This window comes from Ahaetulla prasina, chromosome 5, assembly GCF_028640845.1.
Source record: "Ahaetulla prasina isolate Xishuangbanna chromosome 5, ASM2864084v1, whole genome shotgun sequence".
Lineage (NCBI taxonomy): Eukaryota > Metazoa > Chordata > Lepidosauria > Squamata > Colubridae > Ahaetulla > Ahaetulla prasina.
Window position 1 is genome coordinate 28,811,043 of NC_080543.1, and position 27,860 is coordinate 28,838,902.

Consider the following 27,860-nt stretch of genomic DNA (forward strand, 5'->3'; position numbering starts at 1 on the left):
TAACCACCATAAGTCAACACCTGTGAGTTGATGTACATATTATTAGTGGCATTAATGTTTCTGGTTGTTAAGCGTTATGAAATTATGATGCAATGTTCTGCTGAGTCAAATCACTAGTCATCTGCCATAGCAATATACATTCAGTGGGCTCTGGTTGTCAGACTAATCTACTACCTAAGGTCTTTATAACTAGGGGCCTTATCCAGGTACTTTTTACATTCAAAGCCACATGCTTTCCTGCTTATAGTGAGTCTCTTATAAATGTCTCCACAGTTGTTTCTAAATGCATAGTATTAATTTGTTCAGATCTAATTTATATATAGGCCTGTTGCTGGACTTCTCTACACTTGAAAATGATTATGATGGTGTTTTTTATCAGTCGGGGGGGGGGGGAAGCTCTTTAGGAAAAATATTGTATTTGTTGAAGTGCAGGTGGATGATCACAGTGTTCTTCCTGATCTGTTTGTGATGACTTGTACATACCTGGAAGTCACTCAGTGGAACAGTAATCAAGAATCCAGTCAACCAAATGTAAAATGTAGGATGAGGGATTGATCTACTTGAAAGCACTGTATTATGAGCTGTTAACAATTTGAAATGGTCTGGGGTTACTTTTCCTTGGATGAAAGCAATGGCAGGAAGGCAGGGTTAGAAAAGGGATGGGCTGATCAGAACACAAACATGCAAGGTGAGCATCTGATAATTATGAAAGTCAAGTCTGATGTTATTTTGTCACCTTCTCCAGACAGTTATCTGAAGAAAATGCTAACCTCCAAGAATATGTGGAGAAGGAAAGCAAAGAGAAAAAGAGGCTGAGCAGGACAAATGAAGAGTTGCTGTGGAAACTGCAGACCTCAGAACCCATGAGTCCTGTTAAACTATCTCCAACTTCTCCGACGCGCATTTATCGCTCTTCATCGGGACCCCCAACTCCAGCTAAAGTCAGCACAGTACCAAGATGACAGACCAATGCAGCTACTTAATTAGACTTGGCCTAGAAAATTGCAGTCCAAGCGAGTTGTTATGAACTGCAGTGAAAGATTTGTTGCTGTTCCCACGTGCTCTCTAGTTCCTTATGATTAGGCAATGTCCTTTTGTCATTTCAGCATCAGCAAAACTAGCATATGGGGTCAAAAAATAGCAATGTAGTCTGATGCATGGAAACATCTTCTGGGATTAGAGGCAAAAGCACTGGAAAATTGTTACTTATCATTCACTCTGAATGATTTCTTTTTCCAAAATAATATTTCAGGTTAGTTGCAAATAGCTCTGCTTGCATCTATGGCTTTGGTGAGGTATGGATTATATTGAAATCCAGGCACAAAATGTACTCAACACCCAGAAGGCCTACACATACAGCTCTGCATGTGTAACCGAAGCTGTTCTGAATTGCAATTTTTCATGAACTAATTCTGCAAAAAGTGCTGATATTTTCAAGACAGCAATTTTCTAACATGTGCCTAAAAATTATTCTGAAAGGAATTGCTTTTTTTGGAGGGGGGCGGGGTGGCTAGGGTCAAAGCTTCCCAGGAACATTTCTACCCAGACTAGAAAAAAGTTAGAAAAAGGGAGAAGCATCTTCTAAATGACCACTGAGTGGTACATTTTCTAAAGCAGAACACCAGCGACTTTTAAATTCTTAAGTAGTTACTGACTTCAAAAATGATAATTGGTTTTCTACGCAATGCCTACCATGGTCATTCATCTTCCAGGCTCAGTATTAGATCTTGCAATTGTCCACAGTCAGTTACTTTCTTTATTTAGCTCATAAGAGTGACTGACTTTTTTTAAGGTTTCTAAATTGTTAGCAAGTTAATATATATAAAAACATGAACGTAAATATCCCCCCCCCCCCACAAACACCATAAAACTTTTCTTTGTACAGTGACCATCAAACTTTGGCTAAAATCTTAACTTACAGTCAACATACTAATAAGTTCGATTGAAGACATGAAGCAGTTTGGATGTTCTTTGACTGAATTTTGCTCTCTTTTGCATATAAAAAACCCCAACTCTACTGACAGAAACTGCTTCTCATTCACAGAGATGGCCAAAGGCATAGTCATCCCAGGCAGCTGCTTGTAACACATTATTTAATGCCAGTGAAGCAATTTGCAAGCTGAGAAGGTTGCCTTTGATAATTGATTCGTCAACTATGTTGTGGTTGTACGCAGTATTGGCATATTGAGCAACTTTGTCAGGGATACCAGATACGGCTCTAAAAGCAGGGGCCTAAAACTTAACTATTAATATTGTGCACTTCCACTTACTCCATGTTCACTGAATTTTATCTCGGTTTATGGCCAACCCACTGGGTTCAGTATTTCTGCTTTTCTTAATTGCCATCTGAACACTGGTACCCAAACATGTATTTAGTAGTAGCATTGAACGGGGTATTCTGGTTGCTCAAATGTAGACTGGCTTCCTAAAGTGTAGGAGACAGGACAGTAATATATTTTGAGATGATTCTTGATCTCAATGAAAGTATGAAAAGTATGCAGCCAATATCCCTTATTGTCTTTGATGTGTTAGAAGGTGAGTTCTAGCATGTTGTCAAATACAGTATGTTAGACTAGACTGTGAAAGCATTGATGCTAGCACTTGAATGCTTGTGGAGCATAAATTGCCTAAGTCAGCCTTCCCCAGTTAAATGCCTCCAGATATATTGGAGTGCAAGCTCACATGGCTCTTAACCTAGTTTTTGAGAATTAAGGGATTTTAACCCAGAAATCTTACTAATGCTCCATTGGGCAAGGCTGAGTTAAGCAAATGTAGGTCTTGTTATTTGATATCCGTGTGGCACTTTGATTCTCAAGTAGTGGCTGTGGCTTAGTGTATATTTTGCAGCAATGGATGAGTCCATCAAATTAAGAACTGTTCAAAGGACCACATTACGTGAGAAAGCAGGAATATAATGAAAAACATGCTGTGACAAATACTTTGCTGAAATTTGCACAAACACTTAATCCATAAAGTCTGCTTAGTGTTTGGGAATTGCTGGTAAAGCCTAAACTTCACCTCAAGAGCTAGCTAGCATTGTCTGATGACAACCACAGATTTGGGACCTAATTCCATTGTGTATAAAGTAACAAGACTGATTTTTCCCCCTTAGGGCTTTATTTTTGTAGCTGCCTTGCATGATACTATGATATTAAGAACATCTTCTTAGATTAGCTCATGTCATGTTTGTAAGTAACACCAACTGCAGAATTAGATTTTACATAAGGGCAAAATGAACTGAGAACAGGAAAGTAGAGACAATGATTTACTAATGCAATTTTATCCACTTTTTATACTTAAATGCCTGAAGACAGAGAATGCCACAATATGCTTGTCCACTAGTTATGTTATCATTGTGAACAGTGTTGGCTCATCTAATTCATGTTACCATGATGATGATCTATTTGTTCTTCTATTGCCATATGTATCACTCTTTGCTTACAGGCTATGGAGCTAGTCATTGACATTTGAGTGATTTATCCATTGGCACCTCTGTTAAAGTTGTTTCATCCCACCCCCACATACACAATAATGCTTCCAGCTATGATGGGGATTTCAGCTGATGGTAGTCAGAGCCAGCCTACAAAAGCTCAATCCCAACCGTTATTTCTATGCAAATGGCAGTCTAGAAGATAGTCATCACCCATGTATGCTATAATGATTATTTTCTGTATCCTTAACAGCATGGGCAACTTTTTCCTTCTGCATCATAATTCACTGCTTTTAATCTCAGGCAGAAAACTATCATTTGCATGATGTTACATTGCTAAGCAATACCAAAACACAGAAGGCCCAATTCACCACTGCCTTTGTGCCACCTTCGCAAACCACTTGTGAAACATGTTAAACTCATTTTTGAGACGGCACAAAGGATTGAAACAGAAGGCAACCATCTCAATGGATCTGCCAAATTGCTTTGGCTCACCCAATGCAATATGCTTGATGACTTTCTATGTGACCAGCTTCCCTGCAACTTATGAAACTAATGAAGATACACAATGGGGATAGTCCAACAGCCCCACAATACTAGTTATAGTATTGCGCACAATACTATACTTCTTTTGTGCAGCTTCCATCTCACAGCATTTAAAGCACAGAGCAGGCAGAACTATGTTCTATAGTTCTTGTGGGCATTTAAATCTCAGTGCCAGGTGTGTATCCCTTTTCCTAATTAGGTTTAAACCAATCAGCTTGTAATAAAGTAAGTACAAAAACTAGCTTGGAAAAGCGATTCCTAACTTTGACTCCTGCTTTTATCATTTCAAACTCAGTGTTGGACAAAATTGCTCCAAGTGAACAGGGCAAAGGGGGCTGCAAAGATCAAAAGATTCTTTTGAATCTTATATTCTAGTAATTGCAGTACTGGAAAGAAAAATAAGAGAACTTTGCCCAATGAATAAGTGATGCTTCTGGAAAGATTTAGGAAGTAAAAAATCAGCTTTGACAGAATTCTTCCAAAGAATAGCTATGGTATAGTATACTGTATTGTACTGATATATTAAGGGATGTGGTGGCTCAGTGGCTAAGATGCTGAGCTTGTCGATCGAAAGGTCAGCAGTTCAGCGGTTCGAATCCCTAGTGCCACATAACAGGGTGAGCTCCCGTTACTTGTCCCAGCTTCTTCCAACCTAGCAGTTTGAAAGCACGTAAAAAATGCAAGTAGAAAAAATAGGGACCACCTTTGGTGGGAAGGTAACAGCGTTCCATGAGCCTTTGGGGTTTAGTCATGCTGGCCACATGACCACAGAGACGTCTTCAGACAGCGCTGGCTCTTTGGCTTTGAAACAGAGATGAGCACCGCCCCCTAGATTCGGGAACGAATAGCACATATGTGCGAGGGGAACCTTTACTTTTACTTACTGATATATCAGGTAAGTCTCCCTTCCACCACCCCACCACCCGCAATAATTTATTTTTAAACTAGAAGCCTTGCCTTAGATTAAGAATGTTTTTAACGTAAGCTTGTGAAAAACATTGGAGATGGCTTCAAAATTAAAAATGTGTAGGTTTGGTAAATACGCTGTACTATTTGAAGATCCAAGTGGAAATAAGTGAGAAACAAGGTGCATACCCTCCTACTACATTTAAGACACTAAAGTAAAACAGTTGCCCTGAAAAGTTAACAGATGGCCTTTGACATGACCTGCCGCAGATAGTTTAGGGCAGGGGTCTCCAACCTTGTCAACTTTTAAGACTTGTGGACTTCAACTCCCAGAATTCCTCAGCCAGCGTTGCTAGGAGTTGAAGTCCACAAGTCTTAAAGTTGACAAGGTTGGAGACCCAGGTTCAGGGATCAATGAAATGCTGGAAGCATAGCACACTTGCCATTCTTTTCACCAAACTGTTCTATCTTACCTCAAAACCAAGAATGCAATCTCATTTCCATTGTAATCCTTCTTTAGGGACAAGTGTGGCAATGCAGTACTACAGTACATATCTCTGAGCTTCAAACAAAATGTGGCAGTTACAAAAAATTATGAGTTGTGTTTCCCTGTATCCACTATTTGTCTTTCCTGAAAATCATCAAAATTCATTCTGGCCACCAAATAATCCCGGAAAAATCTTAAAAGGTTCTTCAAAGTATTTCATGAAGAAAGTAAACAGGTAGAAAAGTAGAGTGAAATGATGACCTTAGAAAGAATTTTGGAGAGATAAGCTATAAGTCATATTTATCATCAATAAATCAGCCAGAAATGAACCCAAAGATATATTTTGGATTAAAGAACCCAAATCAGGTATTTTAGGGTCTCCGCTAATTGCATTTATGTCCCATGGACATATGGTAGACCTTCATGTAAAGTGTCTCCTGCCCACCCGCCACCCGACCATTGTCGTAGGGGTTTGTGGTCTGATAATACATGGCTGTTTGAATTAGAAGAAAATGTTTGTATTATTTCAGTTACTGTGTAAAGGTGTGTGTAATATATTCATGGTAATAAATAACATGTTCCAGCATTACATTATGGTGTCCTTCTGCATTTCTTTCTATAGGTTCGCAACATCTACCAAAATTGTGCATTTACTTTATAAAAATCAATTGTCTAATGTTGGTGAATAAAGGAAACACTAAACTGATTGCAACACAACTTTTTATTTTTTTATTAAAGCTAACTGGGTTGAAAACTCACATGCTTGCTGTCTTTTCGAAAACATGATTAGCACGAGGGCCCTATGTATAAATCAATATATATCATAAACTGGCCTAAGGAGAAATACTGTATTTAGTCTGCAATGCCTTCCCAGTACTTCTCTCATTCCAATAATTCCTTACTGATAAGAAATGCTACGTATTTGCTTTGTAGTTGAATATAATGCAGATTACCAGTGGCAGATTGCAAATACAACTGAAAATAATTTTGCAATATGCTATGTAGCGGTTGCCAACCAGGGTGATGTATATGTAGTTCCTTTCTTCTTTCCTACAACACATTTTATGTTTGCTGCATTGCCTCAGTGGTGTTCTATAGTTTACAGTGCTGCTACCATTGACACTGCTATTTTGGGATTTTGACATTGTGTTCCGAAGGACATGACATTGCATTAAACTCAATAGAGGAAGTCCCTCTTTCCTATTGTGCTATTTTCCCAGGGGAGGTATATACTTTTTTCTTCACTTGGGGCAAAAGCAAATGGTAAGGAGGGCTATTGTCTGCCACCTATTCTCTCCCAATCTTCCTATCCTCTCTGAGTTGATGCAGGACCGCTTACTTTCTCCAGATCAATCTGTTGGAGATAGCATTTGAAATCAAGACAACTGTAATCTGTCTTTCTCCACAAAAGCTACTGGGGAAGGGCGGGGTAGGAATAGAAAAATCAGGTAGCGGGCATATCCCATGCTAAGATATTTATGTTAATTAAATGGTTGAAAAAATTATATTAAGACCACAGCTGTCTTAAGCAGGAGAGCTACTTAGGGTTACTAAGAAATTGAAAACAAAAAGGCAAAATTCAGAAACTGGATTCCTCCACGGAACAGCAATTACACACAACTTATTTGTTTAAACAGAAGCATTTATTAGAACAGGCAAGACAAAATTAACGTTATTTAAATTTCACGGAACAAATTAATGCTGTTTACCTATTTACAAATTGATCTTTAAAGTAAAAAAAAAAAGAACCTCACTCTCCAAAGGGAGACATTTACAGCATCCCTCAACAGAGGTTTGTTATTGAAGCAGAGGCCTTGCTCTAAATGAAGGTTCACATATAAAGTAAAAAACAAAGCTTTGTATTTGAAGGAAGGGAGAAGCCAAAATCTGAACAAACTCAGAAGCTCCAGTGAAGAGGCAGAAGCATCTGACAGGATCAAGTAACTAAGTAACTATATCTTGAACCCATTATATATTCTGAGAAAATCATTAGAAAAATAGAAGAAAAACTTATATACATTTTACTCAGTAAAAATATGAACAAATTATTTCATGGCTTCTTGATTATCAAAAGGTGGATATTCCCAAAGAAACCACCATATTCTCCAACAGATTGTAACATACAACTCCAAAGAGTGCCACACTGATTCTTTGTACCCCTGGGAGTAGAAGTACATTGAAAGGCACAACAGAAAGAGAAGAACCCAGTCACTGTATCACTCACCACCCTTCCAGCGTTTGCAAAACAAAGCGTGAGTGTGATCTGGTTAAGATCCCTCAACATCTAGAAACTTAATAGGATTTTTCTTAGGATATGTGCCAAGAAGAATGAGAAAATATACCCTGAGGAATTCTAGGTTTGATTTTTTTTTTTAACAAAAAACCAGGCACAGTTTTCATAAGGTTTGGCCTCTGCTTCAGAAATAAGGAGCATTACAGGATGTAATTATTCCTTATCATGAGTCTCTGTAACAATCAGAATTGTGTGAAACATTTGGAAGAGGTAATTTACAAAGTACGTTACTATTGCAAAGAGAGAGGGAGAGAGAGAGAGAGAGACAGCCCTATTCAAGGCTACCAGCTGGTTATCTGTACATGGATATACATTCACAGCTTTCAGATGGTCGTTCTGTGTCATCTCTACCCACAAATGCAGATGAGCAGAGACAGCCTTCAAAATGCTCACACAAGCCTTACAAAGGCTATGGCTGTGTTAATACTTTAAAGATAGGGTGTCTGCAAATCACCTCCCTCAAATGCCTTGCACAAACATATTACCAAATGTTAACCATTTTTGCAATGAGGAACTATCTACTATGAATTTATTATCAGAGAGTTGAAACATGCTTTCCCAACCTGGTGCCCACTGGCCATATTATTTTAGTCCAATACATATAAAGGGCAGCAGACTGTGGAACACTGCAATAAGAGGTTGGGGTGGGGGTGGGGAAGAACCCTACTCATTATATTTCCATGTTAAGTTTTTCTAAAGCTCTCACACTTCCTTCACTATCACCAGAAGGCACCAATGATATAATTTCAGTAGTATACAAAATTTAAATGCGTAGCACTATCCTACATACAATTTCTCAGAAGCAAAGTTTACTGTTTTCAATAGTGCATTCAACATTCTTTCTTAAGAGGGTATTTTAGGAACGTAGTCTCAACCAACCAAAAAGTTCAAATTACAGTGAAGATAAACATCAGTGGAACTTTACCGTATTCCCTTCCTTTCTGAAAAAAACCCCTCTACAACATGCATATTTAACTCTACAACAGTCCAAGCTGCATGCATGAATTTGGAATTCAAACTTAGAATTCAAATTTAGAACCCCAACGTAGCATCTGTACAACACGTCTGAATTTTGGTAAATGCAGAAGAGATCCGTCACATAGGTTGAAAAACTTCTTTTGTACAACTTAAGATTGTTTCATTTTGTTACCCTGTAAATACACCACATAGTAAAATAAGAGATACATACTGAAAGGCAACAGATTGCAATCAGCAATTAATTGAGACAGCATCATATATACAAAGCACTTTGACCTTGCCAAATATGGCATTCATCTGGGAAAGCAGGCTTTAATACACACATCCCTTATTAGAAATCTAATACATATGGATGACAGAGAACAAACAGTTCCTTCCACAAACACTTGCTCACGTTGTGCAGGCTCTGCATGTGTGTGTGTGTGCAGATATATGTGAATGATCAGAAAGTGACAAAAAATGAAGATGAGCTGTTTTACAGTCTGTTAATGCTTATATCTGAACATGGCTTCTGCTTAAACACCCTTGAAATCATATTGATTCTATATTTAAGGCAAACCATTTATAGTCTGCTTCCTCCTGTTGATAATTATCTATTCCCTAACTGATAAAAACATATTTAATAAGGTATTTTTTTTAATTAAAAAAAATGACTTAAAGAAAAGGAATTAAAAATCCTCACCTTATCAGACTATTCTATGATCCAGTGTTTGTAGCATGCTTCAATTAAGTACATGAGGATTAATAGAATTGATGAACATAAAAATAGAAACCTGAAAATTGTTGTTGCAAGTTTTTACTTGGTAAGGTTAACATTTTTACTGCTTGCTGAACTGGTGAGACATCTCTCATTTATCAACGCACTGAGTAAAAGTAGATATGGAGATGAAAAGGTGACAATCAAACATAGAAGGCAGAAAAAATGTACAAAATATACAAATTTAAATAAAATATTTTGAAGACAATTGTAAAATTTTGAAAATATTAACAAAATAGATTGCATTTTGGTTCACAATACAAGACTTCCAAATGTGCAAGAAATAGAATATTTATATAAATGGCATTGTAAGAGAATAGCCATGCGAGTCTATAGCAGCACAACAACAAAAAAGTCTGGCAGCACTTTTTCTAACACATTTGAAACCTTTTAATAAACTTTGTTAATTGAAAAAGGTACTACCAAATTACTGATAACTGCCATTGGTTTTGGAAGGAACTGATGAGCAAGCAATTTGTTGCTCTTGAAAAGCTGGAGTTGTAACTGAAATTAATTTGGGGATTAATTTGCATATATCTGACTTAGTAAAACTGACTTTTATGGTAATGGTTTGATCAAGTAGAAATTGTTAACTTTGTTTTATGTTGCACATGTTTCTCCCCCACCACCCACCTCATGCATTAAGGAAGTTACACTTATTCTCAATTAGATATCCTCCAGGTATGCAGAATTAAAAACTTCAGACTACTATGCCAGTTTTGAAACATGTAGTTCAAATACGTTTGTAGAATATCTAATTATCGAAAGTCTTTTTTTTTTTTAATTCTGCACACAGTGAGTTTGAAAATTTGGCTTTAGGCTAATAAAAACCTAGTAAGATTTTAAAGCAGGCAATTCCTGAAAGAAGCAGTGACTGCCTTAGTTTCAAAACCACAATTATTGATAAATCCTTCCCTTACGAAGAAAAACTGCACTTTTTCTTTGAGGGAGCCGTGTGTTCTGAGAAACACCATAGAATAGGATTTTATACAAAGCGTCCAGCAGCTATACAAAAAAATCCTAATATTAAAATAATAAGTTATTCATATATTTACAAAGATGAGCTCAAATAAATGGCAGTCTTATTCTTCACTCTAGCAAACTTACAGCAGCAGCATTTAGGTTTTCACCATTAGACTTCAAGCTTTTGCATGTTTCTCCATTGAGGTTTCAGAACTAGAAGCAAGGGGGGGGGCCTGTTGGGCAGGGGTTATATTTACTGGTCCAGGGTTGCTCCTTGCTCCCTATCTTAGTTTCTGAATACCACCATGAGCTATAAACATTTCCATAGGGACAAAAGCAGCTAGTCATAATGAGAATATCCCACAAGAATTTCTTGGTAAGTCTTTCTCCCAGAAAACCTTTTCCCAGGCCTAACATCTCCTGTTGTTGAATCTCAAGTGAAAGGAAAAGCAAAACTCATTCAAGTCTTGGATATGTAACAACCTTACTCAGAACGATGCCTCTCATCCTGCTGTCATTTGGATGTAGCGGACTTCAGCTCCCAAAATTCCCTACACTATGGGAATTATGACAGGTGAAGGTGAGACTTGAGAGCTATTATCCCAGGAGACTGCTTTTGTTAATCTGTGATCTTTTCCACTAGTGATGTATGTGTGAAAAACCTTTTTAAAGGTTCCTTCACATGTGACAGAATTTCCTTCCAAAATCATTTCCTTAAATGCCACATCTGAAAAGGAGCAGCTTTTTACTGCATGCATGTATCTATCGTACAGAACCAGACATGATGCCCAGTGTTTAAGGCTTTTTTAATACTATTTTCCCTAATACAGGTAGCCCTTAACTTGCAACCATTGATATAATGACTGTTCAAATTCATGGCACTGAAAAAACATAATTTATGATTTGTCCTCGAGGTCACAACTGTTGCCCAGTCATGTGATCACAATTTGGGTGTTTGAAGACAGTTGCAGCGTTCTGTGGTCACATGATCACAATTTCCAATCTTCCCAACTAGCTTCCGACAAGTGAAGTGAATAGGGGAAGATGAGTTTGCTTAATGACTGAGTAATTCATTCAACAACCAGGTAAAAATGGTTATAAAATCAGATCTGGCCACATGCTGACTTTTTTTTTATTATCGCATCCCTTGGTGGCTGAAATTCCAGTCTCGGTCCCCCAATTCCGGTCATTAAGTCAAGGTCTACCTATAAGTTTAAAAATGAATTGGACTAAACACTGCAATGGGATTTACTGTTCTTTGGAAATGCAACTGCCAAATTGAGAATCACATTCAGGTTGCTTTCAGTTTCATCAACTGCCCACACACAGTATGGATTTATCTACTTAAGAACAACAAAAGTGGAAAAAAATAAGTCACTTACAAAAATTACCTAGGGACCCTGCTCAAATTGAATTTTAATGACTAAGTAATTTGACTTTTATAGAAAATCTGACAGCATCTTTCTAGGCCATTTTCAAAGACAATGAAGTATTCGAGCAGGCATGTTCAACCTGTGCCCACAGCCTGCATGTGGCCCTGGACAGCCAGTAATGCTACCCCACAAGATCATAAACCTTTAACATTATTATGGGATTTGTATATTCTAACTATATTATATATTTTATATGCAGCCCAAGGCTAATCATCTTCGCTCACTGGCAAGCCAAAAGGTTGGACGTCCATGCAATAGGGTGTAATTTAATAATAAGTATAAAGTTGAAATCAGCATGGATGATATGAAATGTGACCATACAGAAGAGATTTCTGCAAAGGACTTTTGTCATGTATGAAACAATCCATAAAGGTTGATTCAGCTAAGAATGAAGAGTTCAAAACAACCTCCATCTCACTCCTCACAGACTCTAAAACAAAGATTCATATGACCTGATGGGATTCCATCCAGAACGCAAAAACAAAGTCTTAGGAATTTTCAAGTCACATAGAAATTTTCATCTGAAAGGAACATTTTCTAGCCAGCCCTGAGGGCTTCCCAAATCATCTTATTTATTTATTTATTTTTATTTTATTTATTTAAATTTTTATACCGCCCTTCTCCCGAAGGACTCAGCAGCCTGGCTAATTTACTTGAGGAAGGTCTGGCTGATTCAAACTAAATTGTGCATTTCTCAATTGTTCAACGCTGAAGCCCTTTAAAAAGAACACCCTCATCATTGTAATTGTAGCCTTCACAGACTTTTGTGATGGCAAAAGGAAGTTGCTGAAGTATCAAATACAATAAACTGCCTTATTATTGGTCCAGCTAGGTCAACATTGTTTGCAGAAGCTTTGTCTAACCTTCCAGACAGGTAGATGTAATCACTAAAATTCTCAGCAATCACCATGGTGATGGGAAAACCTTGAGTCAAAATTCATATCTAGTAACGTTATCACTAGGGTACAACCTGGACAAAACATAGGGAGTGCCATAAATAAATAATCCCCCTTCTAAATTTCCTCACACAAAATAAGCAGTCTCTCTACAAAATGATTTCCCTTTCTTCTAAGTGCTATTCTTTTCCATATAGCTTGCTCAAATACAACACATCAAGGGGCTAGACATAAATACCATGAACAAGTAATAATAAATTCAAGCCTCCAAGGTTAACAGTGTAAAAGAAAAAAAGTACAATAATAATCTACACTATTTACTAGAATATCAAAACAGCAAGCATCAATATTATTTGACCAGTATACAGACTTTTACCCTCCCTTTGGAAAAACCACATTTTAGAAGGAGGTGATTCTCCCCCTGCATAGATGGTTTTATGATTTCCCCTGTCCCATCCATGCCTAACAGGAAATAACAGTTTGAATTTTAAATCTAATGGCCTATTTGGAAACGTCAGCACTAACAGGATAAGGTGAGAAACTTACATTCTACAGTCCCAAATATTCCCCAGGCGAAACCTAAGGCTGGCTCCTGCTGTGTACCAGAAAAGTTGTATTTGTCACAACCTTCCTTCAATAATATATTAATTTTAAATATATTATTTCAAACATAACAGTAAAAACAATGCTGGACTTTGACCCAAGAACCCTGTGTTCAATTTTATCTTTGAGAGGTCCTTGGTGCTCTCTGAGCTTGCTTGTTTTCTTGCGGACATTTTATTACCCAAACTAGGCAACATAGACTAGACTAGCACTAGTAATGTTACCTAGTTTGGGTAATGAAAGAAAAGAAAAAAAAACAAGCAAATTCAGAGAGCACCCAAGGACCCCTCGTATCAACCCTGAGCTACAAATATTCTCCTTTATTAATTCTATCTTTATTACAGGAAAGTGTTGCCTTTTCTCAGACACAGGGTGTATTGATGAGTTACAGCACAATATTATGTTGAAATGCAAGCATGGGAAAGGCTGCCTCTGACCGGGACTGCCTGAACTGAAATGTGAATAACATCCCAAGCAAGCAATTGCCCTTTGATTTGGCAGATCTGCATACCTGAAAGTCATATTTTCTACACAGCAGTTCTATCATAAGCAACAGACTCTGCTTCATATCTATACAGCTGTTTGAAGCACAGGAGAGGAATTCAGCTAGCAGGTTGCACAGAAACCTCCGAGGGCTGCAGGAAGCCTGGTTTGTCCACCTTTGCTAAAGGAGATTGCTGTAACATTGGATGCTAAAACTCAGGCATCACCCCTCTTTAAATATGTAAAGCACAATATTTAAATAGCACCACTCCTTTTTTTTCTTTTTCTTTTTCTTTTTCTTTTTCTTTTCATTCCAGTCTTCGGAAGGGCAGTTTATAAACATGTAAGAGAGTTTATGTATGGTTCGGTTTGAGTTTGCTTAAGTTTAGTTCTGATGCTGCAATATAGGTGATTTTGGAGAAATAGTACAAAGTGTTTTCCATTCCAGTAGCCAGGAATTAATTTGCAAACTTGAGAATCTTATTCTCACAGTAACAATGGAAGTAAACTGGCCCCCTGAAAGGCAATTTCTACTCAAAGGGTAAAGGGTTGTCAGCAAGAAGTAAGTGTTGTTGGGAGTGCATCAGAGGCTAGGTATTTTTTTTCCTTGTGATCCCTCCCAGCTGCATCCCCATGATATGGGGACATAACAGCCTGCCTGATATTCTACCCCCCCAAAAAAACGTACTTTCAGAATTTGGGAGGGAAAAGTATCCTGCTGTGCAGTAATAGTGATCTCAATAACCTCCTGAGCAAGAAGGCTGTCATTTACAAGTATCCATATTGTTATCCGTACTTCTTTCTTGATCCGTTGGTGCTGAATAAGATGCCTCTACGCTGTGCCATATGCCATAGCCAAAATATATCATCAGGCCTGGAGAAAAGAGGAAAGTGGAGTAGCATTAGGTAACATGTGAGGCAGCACACAGGATGTATCAGTTTAGGAATCTCTAGCTCTAAGGAATACAATACAAAATGAAATGAAGCTCTTGTGCAGGGGTGTCAAACCCGAGGCCCGCAGGGTGCTTAGATCTGGCCCACAGAGCTGGCCTAGAAATAGCGAAGGACAAGCCTGTGGTGCCTCTGCTAACGAAAACTGGGGGCAGGGGGCCCACGAACGGTCCCCCTGAGCCCCATGTTGGCCGGCAGGGTGCTACAGGAGGAATCCATCCTGTCTGCCGTCTGTCCTGTCTCCTCCCCCAACCCTGAGGCTGGCCCGCAGGGGACAACTACAGTGCTGATCCGGTCCTCAAAAAAATCCAGTTTGACACCCCTAGTCTTGTGGAACATCCAAGGACTTAAGTATATACTTCTAAAGCGCAGTGCAGTATGGCTGAGGGGGACTGATGAGTTTTTCTAGTGACTACTCTATTTTTCAGACTGCTTTCTACCAAAAAATAGGGAACTCTATTTTAATTCTGCAGAGATCAGATCTTGCCATATTTCTCACTTGCTTTCAATATTTACAAGCTTAATTGTCATAACATACCTTGCATAGGCCTATTCCTGGAGATGATTTAAAAGATGTAATCAAAGTAATTAAAGCCTACTCCCAAGTTTTAATGAGTGTGAATCAGGGTTCATTTTGTTTTAGACAAATACTAAAAGAGTCAATGGTTTCATACCAACTGCCTGGGTTGACATGCTTATCAAAATGCTTGGTTTTAATCTTTTTTTAATGCCTGGGACTCTCATACTTTATGGAAGATAATTCAGTTGTAGCTTTAAGGCTTCTGACCACAAGAGTAAAGAATCTGAATTCCGCTTCAACCTTCAAAACTTTATTGTATTCATTGATCTACCTATATGAATGAGAATGTCATCGTATCACATAGCTGAAATTTACCTATGACCATCCAGATGGCAAATCGTATCCAGGTGCCACAATCCAGCTGCATCATGAGATAAACATTCACAAAGATGCTCAAGATTGGAAGGACAGGGAGAAAAGGGACCTGCAAAACAAAATTATGCTTCTGGATTACATTTAGGAGTATGGGATACACCAGTTCACACATCTACCTTCTCCTGAGATCAATCATTTGATTCTATTTGTAAGGAATTGTTTTCTCACATCAGTATTAGCAAGCATATAATATTGTGAATGTACGCAAGGCAGCAAATTCTTGCAGGTTCTTCTGAGTATAGCTCTAATTGGATAAGTCAATAAGATGCTGCAAGAATTCTCTGGAATAAGAAAATATTGACAATACATTTTAAAGTATGTCATGCTTACTGGCTTTCACCTAGGTCAGGGGTGTCAAACTCGCATCATCATGTGATGTATCATGACTTTTTTCCTTCGCTAAACCAAGTGTGAGAGGGACCAGCGTGTGATGCATCCGGCACACAGGCTGCGAGTTTGACAGCCCTGATCTAGGTGTTTAAAATTACAGTCAGATAAACATTGGAGATGCAATTATCCAAGTGTAAATTTGTACATACACACAAGTTTTGCCACTGCAATATTTTAGACACAATTTTTTTAAAAAAATAAATCCTTTCTATTCTACAAAATATGATCACGTTTCAGAGATGGGGATATTCTTGATAGTGGCTCAATGTGGCAAAACAGAAAGGTACCTAGACAAATTGTATGGAAACAACAGAAACTTTCTTTTGTTATCATACAATGAAGTAAGTCAGGATCTTCCTCGGGAGAATTAGCATGACAGCATATTTTGTTAGGATTGAAAATCTATTACAGTAATATGATAAAGAGTTTCCATGATAAGGTTGACTTTAAATATTGTTACTCAATGTTATCCTGTAGTGTGTACATTTTGTGATATTTATGTTGTAGTAATAATTCTACAGAAGCTGGTCCTACTACATTCCTTCCAATGTGTACTGTATTCATCACTGTGTGCCTGCTTACATTCTTGTAATCCCTTGCTCTCCAATGAATGTAAATACAAACGCTAATTCCTTTCTTGCTAATTATCCCAGGGTTGGAATGAGCATTTGAAAGGGTGGGGGGAGTGGGAGAAATGAAAGCATAGTCACGCTCATATGAGTGCCCCCTTAGCAATCAGTTCCCTTAATGACAGCTGTCAGTCCCAATTGTGATCACTAAATGAGGGCTACCTTAACTTATATTCACAGCTCTCAATTTATTAGAATGAGTTGACACAGAGAAACAGAACTATATAATGCCTATACTCCAACACAGATGTTGTAATACATAATTAAGGCTTGCATATCATATAGGCATGCTGAATTCAAACCCCCTTTTTATCATGAGTTTGTGCACACAATGTAAGCATTTGGGGATACACACAATTTCTGCTATGCCAGATGGGGAATGTGCACCCACGAGTTATTGCATAACTACAATTCCCAGCAAACCCAGTTCTCAGATTTTCATACTGAATGCTGAAAGTTGCAACATCTGAAAAGTCATCAACCGCTTGCCCAACTTTAACAACTGGCATGTCTTCCTTCCTCTACTTTATGTATGCATATATTCACTCACTCACTCACTCATTTACTCATTCTGTCAAAAGAATTAAGAATCTAGAATCTAGAAGCCACCTCATAATGTAATGAGTTGGTTTATTGGGAAGATTTTGTTAGGAATACCAAAACTAAAACAGCAGCCTTGCATGCATTGATTATCTCCCAGTACGTTCAAATAGAACAGACGAGAACCCTCCTTCTCACAAAAATAGCATCCAGAAAGCTGAAGGTCATGTCTGAAGGTCGCATGTTCAATCTGCGTGGGAAAGTGTCTTTTGCTATCTCCCCTCACTGCTGCTTTTCTGGCCAAAACAGGCTGATCTCCGCTAATCTCTCTTTCCACTCAGAAAGCCAGCAAGGGCTCCAGTTCTTCTTTTATGCATGTATGCTTTACACTTGCCTTAAATGAGAGTTTGGTTTTGCTTTCAGGTTGCCTCCAAATGATGACCATGAAAACAAAGCAGATGAGGAAGATGATAACAAGTAGGCTAATGGGCCACCTTGCTCCACTGATTAGAACCTCCTTGGCAAGGACAGCCAAGCAACAGAAGCTGACAATAAGAAAACCTGAGAACAAGAAACATTAAGATGTTGGATGCATTGTTAAACATGGGGGGAGAAATACAAAAAACAGCTGTTGTTAGCTAAGTGAAGAATAATACAAACTGTGACATATGCAGATAAGAGAACCCAGGATCCATAGCTTCCAACATCCATTTTTCTGAGCCACTGTTTTGCTCAAAGAATCCTGTAGAGGAGCAGTCCCCAACCTTTATGGCTTGGCAGCCCAGGGGCGGGAGGGAGGGACGTGGCCCATGCAAGTAGTGAGCCGGCGTTTTTGTGTGTGTGCGTTCGCTAGCCTGCCACTCATGTGAGTTGGGCTGCATGCATGTTGTCTCACAGCTTGTTCGAGTCGATCTATGTGCACATGCATGTACTTGCACCAGCCAGCAGCTCGCTAGTTCAATTCTGAACCAGCCACAGTCTGGTACTGGGCCGTGGCCCAAGGGTTGGGGATCCCTGTTGCAAAAAGCTCATCTACAGGTAATTCTTGCTTGACAACCATTTGTTCAGCAACCCTTTGAAGTTATGAAGGCACTGAACAAATGGTAGTTGTGGCTGCTTCTCAAAATTATAGCTATTGCAACCCCCACCCCACCCCCACAGTCACCTGATCAAAATCTGGATGCTTGACAGCCCCCTCTCATTTACAATCAAAGGCTGGGTTTCAACTCCTCTCACCCACCTATCTCCCCCCCTCCCAATCTCTGCCCCTTTGGCTGACCAACACTGCCACCTACTCCTGCCACCTCCTCCCCAACCTTTGCCTTCTTTCTCCCAATGTTGACAAGGCAGATGGGGGGAGTTGAAGTGAAGGCAGGTACAGTAGGACAGGAGAAGCATGACATCCTTACTCAGGGATAGTATGGCCCTGGCTTAACAAGCACAACCGGGACTACTACTGGAATTGCAATTAATAAATGGTACAAGTCATATGTTTCACCTAGCAACCATTTTTCTTAGCAATGGAAATTCCAGTCCTAATTAGGGTTGTTAAGTGGGGACTAGCTGAATTAGGATTGTTGTGTATTCTATGCTTCTTTGATGGGCTTTCTTCAACTTTTCACTTGCCAATTCTTTACCTGTTTTTTTCAGGGGGTTTCTCACTAGTATCTCTTAATTTCCATAATAGTTTTATTCGAAATCTAGCTAAATCAAACCACAAACTGCGAGGAGGCCATTCTCAGTTCGTCAGCAAACTCACTAACCAGCTTTTCAGAAAGGAAATTCAACAGTCAGAGCCACAATGATTGAGAATAATATTAGTTTTTGGGATTAGCTGCTTACCTATGACACAAGTAGAGACATTCACTATAAACCCAGAAAGTTTGGAAGGAACTGTATTTTGGGGGAGGAGGATAACTTTTAAGGATAATTTCTCTCCCTCTTCCGGCAGAAACGCAGTTTGAGATTCACTTGTGCTCACAGATTCATTTGTGTCTGCCTCCTCGGTAGTACTAGCCATCTGATACGCCAAGTTAGGCTGCTCAGGTTGGTATCTATAGGGAAAACAAACAAACATAACATACACATAGCAGTATAGTACTGGAAATTAAAAAGATGCCATTGGAAGATTTTATATGAGTATTAGAAAAACATATCAAAAGAATAGAAAAGTGGAATAAAATAGGGAGAAACTTTATCATTGTTAACTAAAACTACAAGTATTAGGTTTTATTTCATGTATTCCCATGAAATCCATAAAACGAGATGCAAATTACAGAGCTGCCAAGGCTACATATAGACTAAACTTGTTAAGATTAAATGTGTTATGTTTTTAAGAGTTTTATCACTCTGGTAAATGTTCCATTTAAGTTCCATTTAATATTAAAGAGTATTCTTTAAATGCCATAAATAAAGGTAGACTTGTCACTAGTGCTATCCAGAAAGCCATGCAAGTCTCAAAACTGTATTTCCAGGAATAAGGTTAAAACTACTGTCTTCTTTAGCAAATCTGATTCTGATATCTTGATTATAATACTCAGGTATTATATACTACTATATTTGTCCTCAAGGACAAAAGGCTCTTGAAAAAAATGGGTTATGTTTTATTGCAATCTGCAGTTTGCACTTAAAGTTCAACTATCAAGGGAACAGCGAAAATTGCAGAGAAAAAATGGAGGCTCAAGTAACTTTTATGCTTTAAAAAATTGGGCATCAACTTATTTATTTATTTCATCTGACACACATGTCAGTGAGTGCTACACTTTACAGACTAGTTCTAACAGCCTAATTGCTAGTTCATTCGGTTTTGCGCCTGCATTCACGGTGCATCACAGGGGGCAAACTAGCTTGTACCATATTTGGCTAGTGGCATTTGGGTTGATGACAAATTTTGGGCTCCTCAATTGATCTTGCCTTGTATGCGGACAGGTCAAGTGCCAATTTCCTTTCTCCTTGTGCAGCTAGCCTTTCCCACCAGAATGGTATCATTTATCTACTCATAATAGTGCTTTCAAATTGCTAGTTGAAGAGGGCAGGAGTTAGAGGTGAGTGATGGAATTTCATCCTATCCTGCAGTGATACAGGGCTCGAACCTGCAGAGTGCTGACCATTTTTGGTTGGCAGATCCAGTGTCCTTAAGCTGCTGCACCACCACATCTCCTGGATCAACTGCTATTTTAAAAACAGGTGAACAGCAGGTGAACAGGATCAATTGCTGTTCATCTGCTTAATTCTGCAATTGTTTTTATGTAGTTGTACAGCAAGCTTTCTACACTTAATATTGGGCTTTTCATCTTTGTATAAACATGAAGTTCTTTCTCATACTATCCAACTGCTTCTCTAATTTAGTAAATGAAGCTGCAAAAAGTCCTAGCTCTTGAAAATGAAAGCTGAAGTGGAAAAACGGTATTGCAAGGACAATCTTATGTGAAGCAGTTTGCCAAAATAAACAAAGATAAAAGTCCAAACATCTGTTTTGCGTTTACATGGAAAGGATAAGACGACCTGTCCCAAGGGCAGCAGAGCAGATGGGACACAAAGCTAACTGCACCAATAATGAAGCAGATGGGATTTTGGGAGCGCAGATGAACGATGCTCCTGAAACCGATTTTCATTGTAGAGAATCATTTGCCCTGACTAGCATATCAGATTCTTCCCAATGTCTCCTAGGATCTGCTGCTGTTGAGCAAGAATTCAGTTCACATTTTGAACTTAGTAGGTAATGAAATCAACAATTAAATACCTTTCAAGAAAAGCAAATTTGGGCTCTGTTTGAGGCTACTTTGTCAGCAATGCTAGCATTTCTTACCTTAGTACCAAGACACAGGCAGCCACCAAGGAGTAAGCTAGAAGTGTCCCAATAGACATCAGGTCTACAAGATCCTTGAGATCTAAGAGAAACGCCATGACAGCTAATGGTAGAGAGAAGTGGGGGGAGGGAGAGGCAGAGAGAGAGAGAAGACACGAATTAAGTAACAGGATATTTTTTATTTCATTTACAAGCCTGATGAATCATGACAATTTAATCCTTATCCATATTTCTGAGCCAACAAGCTCTTCTGTTTCCCAGGAGATGATGTAAAATTCGTGAGAAGGAAGCAAGAAAACCAGAGTTCCAAAAAAAGGCAAACTGTATGTCAAGTTGTGCGTGACTTATGCAACACCATGAGTAAGAGTAGTAATATTATTTCTGAATGAGCAAGCCTTGCAACGTTAAAAATATTTGTATCTTAAAGTGCATTAGAATATGTGACATTAGTTTTGATCTGCTTTATAGATGCAAGGTGTTCTCTTTTCAGAGTTATGAAATGCATGTCTTTACAATATGCACACCCATATACATAGAGTGGTGGGGGATCTAGCAATTACTTGAGTCATTCTTAAGGAATTTTTCATACCTGCAACAGCTCCTGAGGTTATTGTAGCTAACATTGGGGTTTTTGTCCTCTCATTGACACGTGACAAAAATCTGAATAGTAATCCATCTTCTGCCATCGCATAAATAACCCGAGGCATTGGAAACATGGATCCAAGCAGGCTGGAAAAAGACAAGACATTAATGTTGACTTATTTCTTGTGTACAAAAATGAAAATTGTTTAACGTATTCCAATAACACAGTTGCTAATGCAGGGTAATCATTTTTTAAAAGAATAAGTGTCTTTCCCTCAAATCGGGACAGTAATTATAACAGGTAATGGGAAAGTTTTGCTTTTTTGCAGCACTGAATCCTAGACCTTCACCATAATGAAAATGGGATTTAAAAAGATCAGTCAGATATTTGTATTTGCTGTAGAAGAAACTGAAAACTTCTATTTCTTTTAATATTTTCTTACTGCACTTTTTTCCTTGGTTCTCCCGTGTTGGATTAGTTTGTGTTAGTTTTAATGTTCTCTTAAACCTTTTGATAAGATTTATTCCCTAAATAATTAGTGTGAGACAGGTTATCCTCAACTTACAACCACAATTAGGATGATAACTTCCATATTAAGCAAAGCAGTTGTTAAGTGAGTCATGCCCAATTTTACTGCAGTTGTTAAGCGGATCAGCATGGTCAGTAAGTGAATCACTGTTGTTAAGTGAATCTGGCTTCCCCCCCCCATTAATTTTCCTTGTTGTAAGCCAGCTGAGAAAGTCGCAAATGATGATCACATGATGCTGGGATACTGCAATCATTATAAATACATGCCAGCTGCCAAGTGTCCAAATTTTGATCATGTGACCATGGAACTGCTGCAACAGTTATAAGTGTGAGGACTAGTTGTGGATCACTTTTGTCAGCACAGTTATGACTTTGAACAATCACTAACAAATGGTCACCAGTTGAGAATTATCTGTACATAAAAGTGGGCTTTAAAAAAATTCTGCACTCATTTTAACAAGAAATCTTGAACAAGTAGCATTGCAGGCAATAACTGAAGGAAATATGCATGATGTTTTGTTTTGTTTTCTATGTTTAGAATCTTTTCTGGCCTATGACTCAGAGCTAGGATTTGAATTCCTAAAATTAGGTAGGACAGGATAAAGGAATGAGTGAGGCTGGATAAAAACTAAATCTGATTCCATTTCCTTTAAATAAATGATTATATTTATTTCTTCTTTTTTCACATTAAAAATGACAAATTAGTGAAAACTGCTAAAAGGGCTTTGAAGGCTATAACAAAAGTTTCCTGGGAGCACGTAGCCAAAGAATTTCACCTCAGAAGAGACACAGCTAGTTTCTACCAAGTACGATTACATTGTTCCAATTATGGACCAAGTAACCCTATTAGTCATCCCCCCCCATCTCATACATGTGATTAAAAAAATTCCAAAATTCCTAATCAGCATGGTTTCTGGAGACACTGACTAGGAACTCTGAAAATCTTAAGTTCTATGTATCAGCACCAGATTGGAAGAGTTTGTCTCCAGTGACTGGTAATTAACCCCCTCCCTTCCTCCAGGCTTTTAGATTTACTAGAGGTAGAGTCAATTACCTCTTCTACAAGCTTTATCACCGATCTTTAACTTTAATATGGGGGGAAAAAATGTAAACTGTTACCATCTAAGTGACCCACCTTTCCAAATGTATCAAACCTGAACTATGGACCATAGCAATAGCACTTAGATTTATATACTGCTTTACAGCCTCTCTAAGCAGTTTACAGAGTCAGCATATTGCCTCCAATAATCTGGGTCCTCATTTTACCCACCGTGGAAGGATGGAAGGCTGAGTTAACCTTGAACCGCTTAGAATCAAACTCCTAGAGTGAGCAGTGAGTTAGTCTGCAGTACTCCATGTCAACCACTGCGCCACCACGGCTCTTAAAAATCTGTCAAGTTAAAAAAAGCCAACTCCTAAATCAGCCATGAACATTTTTATTTAAAGATGAATACACCATCGGGGAGTACACACTTACCACACGTATGCAAAAAAATAGTTGTAGCCCTTACCTTGTAGAAAGAGCACATAGGGATCCAACAGCAACTGCATAGTTTGCTCCTTCCCATCCCACATACTTAAAAGCAACTGGCAGTGGGCTATTTTTATCGAGCAGATAGTAAGGCATCATGAGAGTAAGAGCAGCCGATACCCCAAAATATGCAACAAAGCAGATCAGAAGTGAGGCCACTATGCCTATTGGAATAGCTTTCTGGGGATTTTTTACTTCTTCACCTAAAAAAGGAGATTATAACCCAGATTACAAAAAGCAGATTTAATTATTTCCTTTCAGTGAAGAAACTACGTTTGACAAGTTTTCCTCTAGTGAAAGCAAAAATTAACTCTTTCACCAAATTAAAAGTTGTCAATAGCATATTAAATGTACTGTAAGAACATGCATTTTACAAATACTTTTTAAATTATTAGGAATTATTTCCTAATTACCTAATTATTTCCAATAAGGAAAACCTACAGCTATTTATGAAACGTATATAATTTCATTACATTTGTATATCATGCTAAGAGGTAAAATATTTGCCTAGATAAATAACTTACATGTTTGAGAATCAAGCTATACAGTTTGATTCAACGCCTTAATTTTAAAATTATGCAATGCAATATAAAACTTCTATTGCTGTTGTCCAAATACTAAGAAGTTATATACTATAACTTCATTTTCAAGCTTAATTATAAGATAATGAAAATTAGGAGTAAGAAGTAGTGATATCCAAAATTACATCCAAAACTGGCATAAAGAAGTGATCTACTGTTTACATTTTGCAATGTTGATTTATTTCTGAGTAGAAATGCATAGCGTTACACTGCATGGTATAATTAATCACTCAATCAAATACAGCTGAAATTAATATTCTGATGCATGTTCAGGTTCCGGAAGTACCATCTGCTGTTTATGTCTTAAAACACAGAATCCCTTCTCCAAGAATCTAATTAGATTCTGATCTGTATGTAAATATAATGTATTTCATGCTGAAAAGAAGCAGCACCATTCATGCAGAGCTACAGGAACTATTTTCAGCAGCAGAATGGAAAAGAGCTCAGAGTCTCCTAATAAGTGGTACACAATGAAGGCCCAGCTAAGAATAGAAATTATTATTTTTAAAAAGTAGTCTGGTTTTTTTTGTTACCTTACCTGTGGTGGCAATACAGTCGAATCCCACAAATGCATAAAAGCACGTAGCTGCCCCTGAAAGAACTCCAGAAAAACCATATGGCATAAACCCACCAACACCATGCGGCAGATACTGAGTGTAACTAGAAGAAGAAGCAAGAAATCACAAGTGAGCCTGGTTACATGAAAATTCAACAGGGCAAATTCACTTTACCAAGACATAGAATACAGCTGACTCATCAAGACTTACCAATACCAAATGGCTAGTATATTATTAACTTATGTGGAATAGCCTCCCTGGACTCATTTGCAGCATCATTAAACAACTGCACGAATAAATGGACCTCCAGTTTTGAGAATATTAACATAAATCTGTAATAATCCAAAAATATATAAAAATACTCATCAAATTCAAATGGACCTATTTTTGAGCACTGTAAATATGAACAGGATGGGCTGCATGAGTCATTTTTGTCATTTTTAAAGTTTGTTTTCAAAGCTATTTTCAGATTTTGGAACAAGTTGAATGATCATTGTTTAAAATTAATCATTTGAATTAAATAACAATAATAAGCCCTCTGTATGCTGTCATTAGCTTCTAGGTACTACACAGTGGAGGGGAGGGGAGGACAGGTTCAGCTTTGTAAATCAAAGAATATTCTAATCCTATAATTACTAACTGCATTTTCAGAAGTACAGGTCTCTGTTTAGATGCAGAGTTATTTAGTTCAATTTAAAATTCATACAGAGGTTCACTAAAATCTTAACTGTCTTAGCTTGTGCTTTTAACCTGTATAAAGTGTATTAAGAAGTTTAGCCAGGCAACTCTTCTATGGCTCTGCCCAAAGAACAGTACAAACTTGCTGGTCCATTTGGTTCTAAGGTTTTATTACTTCTCTTTTTAAATTTATTTTTATTGTTTCCAAGTCGAGTCAAGATTTTATTATATAAAATGTCTTGTATTATATAAAATGTCTTAGGTCCATGCAAATTATTCTATCCTGCAAAGACAACAAGGTCTTGAAGCACTTTCAAGTTTAGGTTGATTAAAAGGGCAAAAAAATAGTTGCTACCTTCTAGACGTTCTCCCCTTTTGGGAGTCAACTAACATATTCCAATTCCTAGGAACAAGAGGACAAGGCAAGGAGGAAAATGATATGGTCAAAGAAGAAAGTAGGCATAATTAGAATGCATTTCTCAAGTTACGTGTACTTTTTCCTCCTAACTTGATTCCTCCCATTGCCTTTTTTTCCTTAACAGGTCTTAAATCTGCCAATAATAATTTACTTGCTAAATATTGGCAACAGCCTAAGGACTGAGTATTTAAAATGTCCAGGGAAAGAGGCAATGTACCCAGAGAATTATAGCTTTTCTCTTAGATCAACCACAAAAGGAGGCAGCCTTCCTGGCTGTAAAACTTCAGTATATTAAACCAGGACTAACAAAAGGCCTCTGTGTGATGAAAAACTCTCACTGTGTTGCTTAGGAGGTAATAAGGGAGGAACTCAATGTTGCAAAGCAGCAGTGACATTTCAAATATTTTATTCTTCTCAGTACAGAAACTTCTTTCTATGGGGGAAGTTTTTGCAAGATGAACAGAGCATGACTTTCCGTCCACTGGTCGCAAGTTCTGCAAGAGCTACATAACCTGAAGTGAAAAAAATAGGCAGCCCCACACTGTAGTCTTTGATTTTAAGTGTAATTTGAACATACACATGAAGTCTGTGAATAACCACAATTTTACTAATTCACACACGGGGCTGCAGCGACAGCAGCATTAATTTTAGATGGAATGGTGAAAGTTATAATCCCAAACATCTGGCTGCACAGTAAGTTGGGTAAGGCTGTCCACTCTGAACCAGCTGCTATTCCTTATCTTATTTGCAACAGAAGCACTACTCGTGTAAATAAAATGATGCCTTCAGGTTTACAATTAATTTCTATCTATAGCAACAAAATATAGTGAAAGCTTATTGAAATTATCTGAGCTTTGAACCACTTATGATTCAAAGAGCCGCATATGAACAAACCATCGGCAGCCTGGCACCAGCCATGAGACTGATTTTTGTTAATTGAACAATCTGTATAGTATTGAATTTCAGTCTCCATCAACCACCTGATGTGTTACAAATTGCCCACTTCTCTTATTTTCATACCTGATACACAGTCAGTGTGCGCTAAACAAAAGCCATGAATGCATATATTATTTCAAATGTCTGTATATAAAAAATAAGAAACAACATACTTCTCCGGAAGTGAGAGATTTTCTGGGATCTGCCAGTTTTTTATTGAGCCTTTCACGAAACCTGACACCATCACAAAGCCCAAGACTAGGACGTTGATACAAGTGAACACTTTGTTAACCATTGCAGATTCTTTCACGCCAAAAGTCAGAAGTCCTTTAAAAAAATTATAGTGGATAATTGTATTATAAATGTTTAATCCACACCGACAAGAAAATATATATATATATTCTTGGACAGCATTGCTTCAACATTTCCCTCTTTATTCTTGGAAAAACTTTTACCAACATATTTCTCAGCTGCTAGCTTCTTATATATATATTTTTTAAAAACACAGGCAAGGAAAGGAAATTATCCAAAACTTTCATTCACATGCCACACAGTAATACACAGTAAGTGCCACAAGCATGGCCCCTTTCCTACTACTTTTATGCTTTAGATTATACATATCCAAAATATTTTCATAACAACAAAGCTATTGTTTGGCTGTATTGTGAATTTAATCCCAGACGAACTTTGTAAAGACTTAAAAATTTCCAGTTGCCAATTATTTCAGTCATTTGATTTAATATTTATAAAGCGCACCTCCAATACATGATCCTGGTCCAAACTATCAGTCTATAAAATTGTATTCAGGGATATTTTTAAGAAGCAAACATAATTTTTAAGAAGGTGCCTAGACATGTTCTGGTCAGTCATGGAAATCTCCATTGCTAGCTGTTAAGTGATGTCTCAGACAGGAATGAGACTCAACAAGCTTTCAAGTTGCTTTAGAAAGGAATGTAACAGATATGGGGAGAAAGAATTAGGAAAAACCTTTCAGATCTGA

The 27,860-nt window shown here is 37.9% G+C and overlaps 2 protein-coding genes across 4 annotated transcripts in view; one reads left to right on the forward strand and one right to left on the reverse strand.

The window, feature by feature from the left end:
* The window catches only part of MTUS2 (microtubule associated scaffold protein 2), a 251,168-nt gene extending 249,857 nt beyond the window's left edge, over positions 1-1,311 (forward strand). For both annotated transcript variants that reach the window (XM_058186536.1, XM_058186538.1), the window contains one exon: positions 746-1,311. In XM_058186536.1, the coding sequence (XP_058042519.1) occupies positions 746-962 (217 nt within the window). In that variant the 3' untranslated portion in view covers positions 963-1,311. The remainder of the gene's footprint in view (positions 1-745) is intronic.
* A 5,678-nt stretch (positions 1,312-6,989) lies between these two features.
* SLC7A1 (solute carrier family 7 member 1) overlaps positions 6,990-27,860 on the reverse strand; it is a 44,469-nt gene continuing 23,598 nt past the window's right edge. The window contains exons 4-12 of one of the 2 annotated variants that reach the window (XM_058185384.1): positions 27,034-27,187; positions 24,810-24,931; positions 23,671-23,893; positions 21,638-21,777; positions 21,049-21,151; positions 19,083-19,294; positions 17,635-17,801; positions 15,622-15,730; positions 6,990-14,649 (exon numbers count right to left, since the gene is read on the reverse strand). In XM_058185384.1, coding sequence (XP_058041367.1) covers positions 14,540-14,649; positions 15,622-15,730; positions 17,635-17,801; positions 19,083-19,294; positions 21,049-21,151; positions 21,638-21,777; positions 23,671-23,893; positions 24,810-24,931; positions 27,034-27,187 — 1,340 coding nt within the window. In that variant the 3' untranslated portion in view covers positions 6,990-14,539. The remainder of the gene's footprint in view (positions 14,650-15,621; positions 15,731-17,634; positions 17,802-19,082; positions 19,295-21,048; positions 21,152-21,637; positions 21,778-23,670; positions 23,894-24,809; positions 24,932-27,033; positions 27,188-27,860) is intronic. The other variant, XM_058185383.1, reaches the window with a different exon arrangement.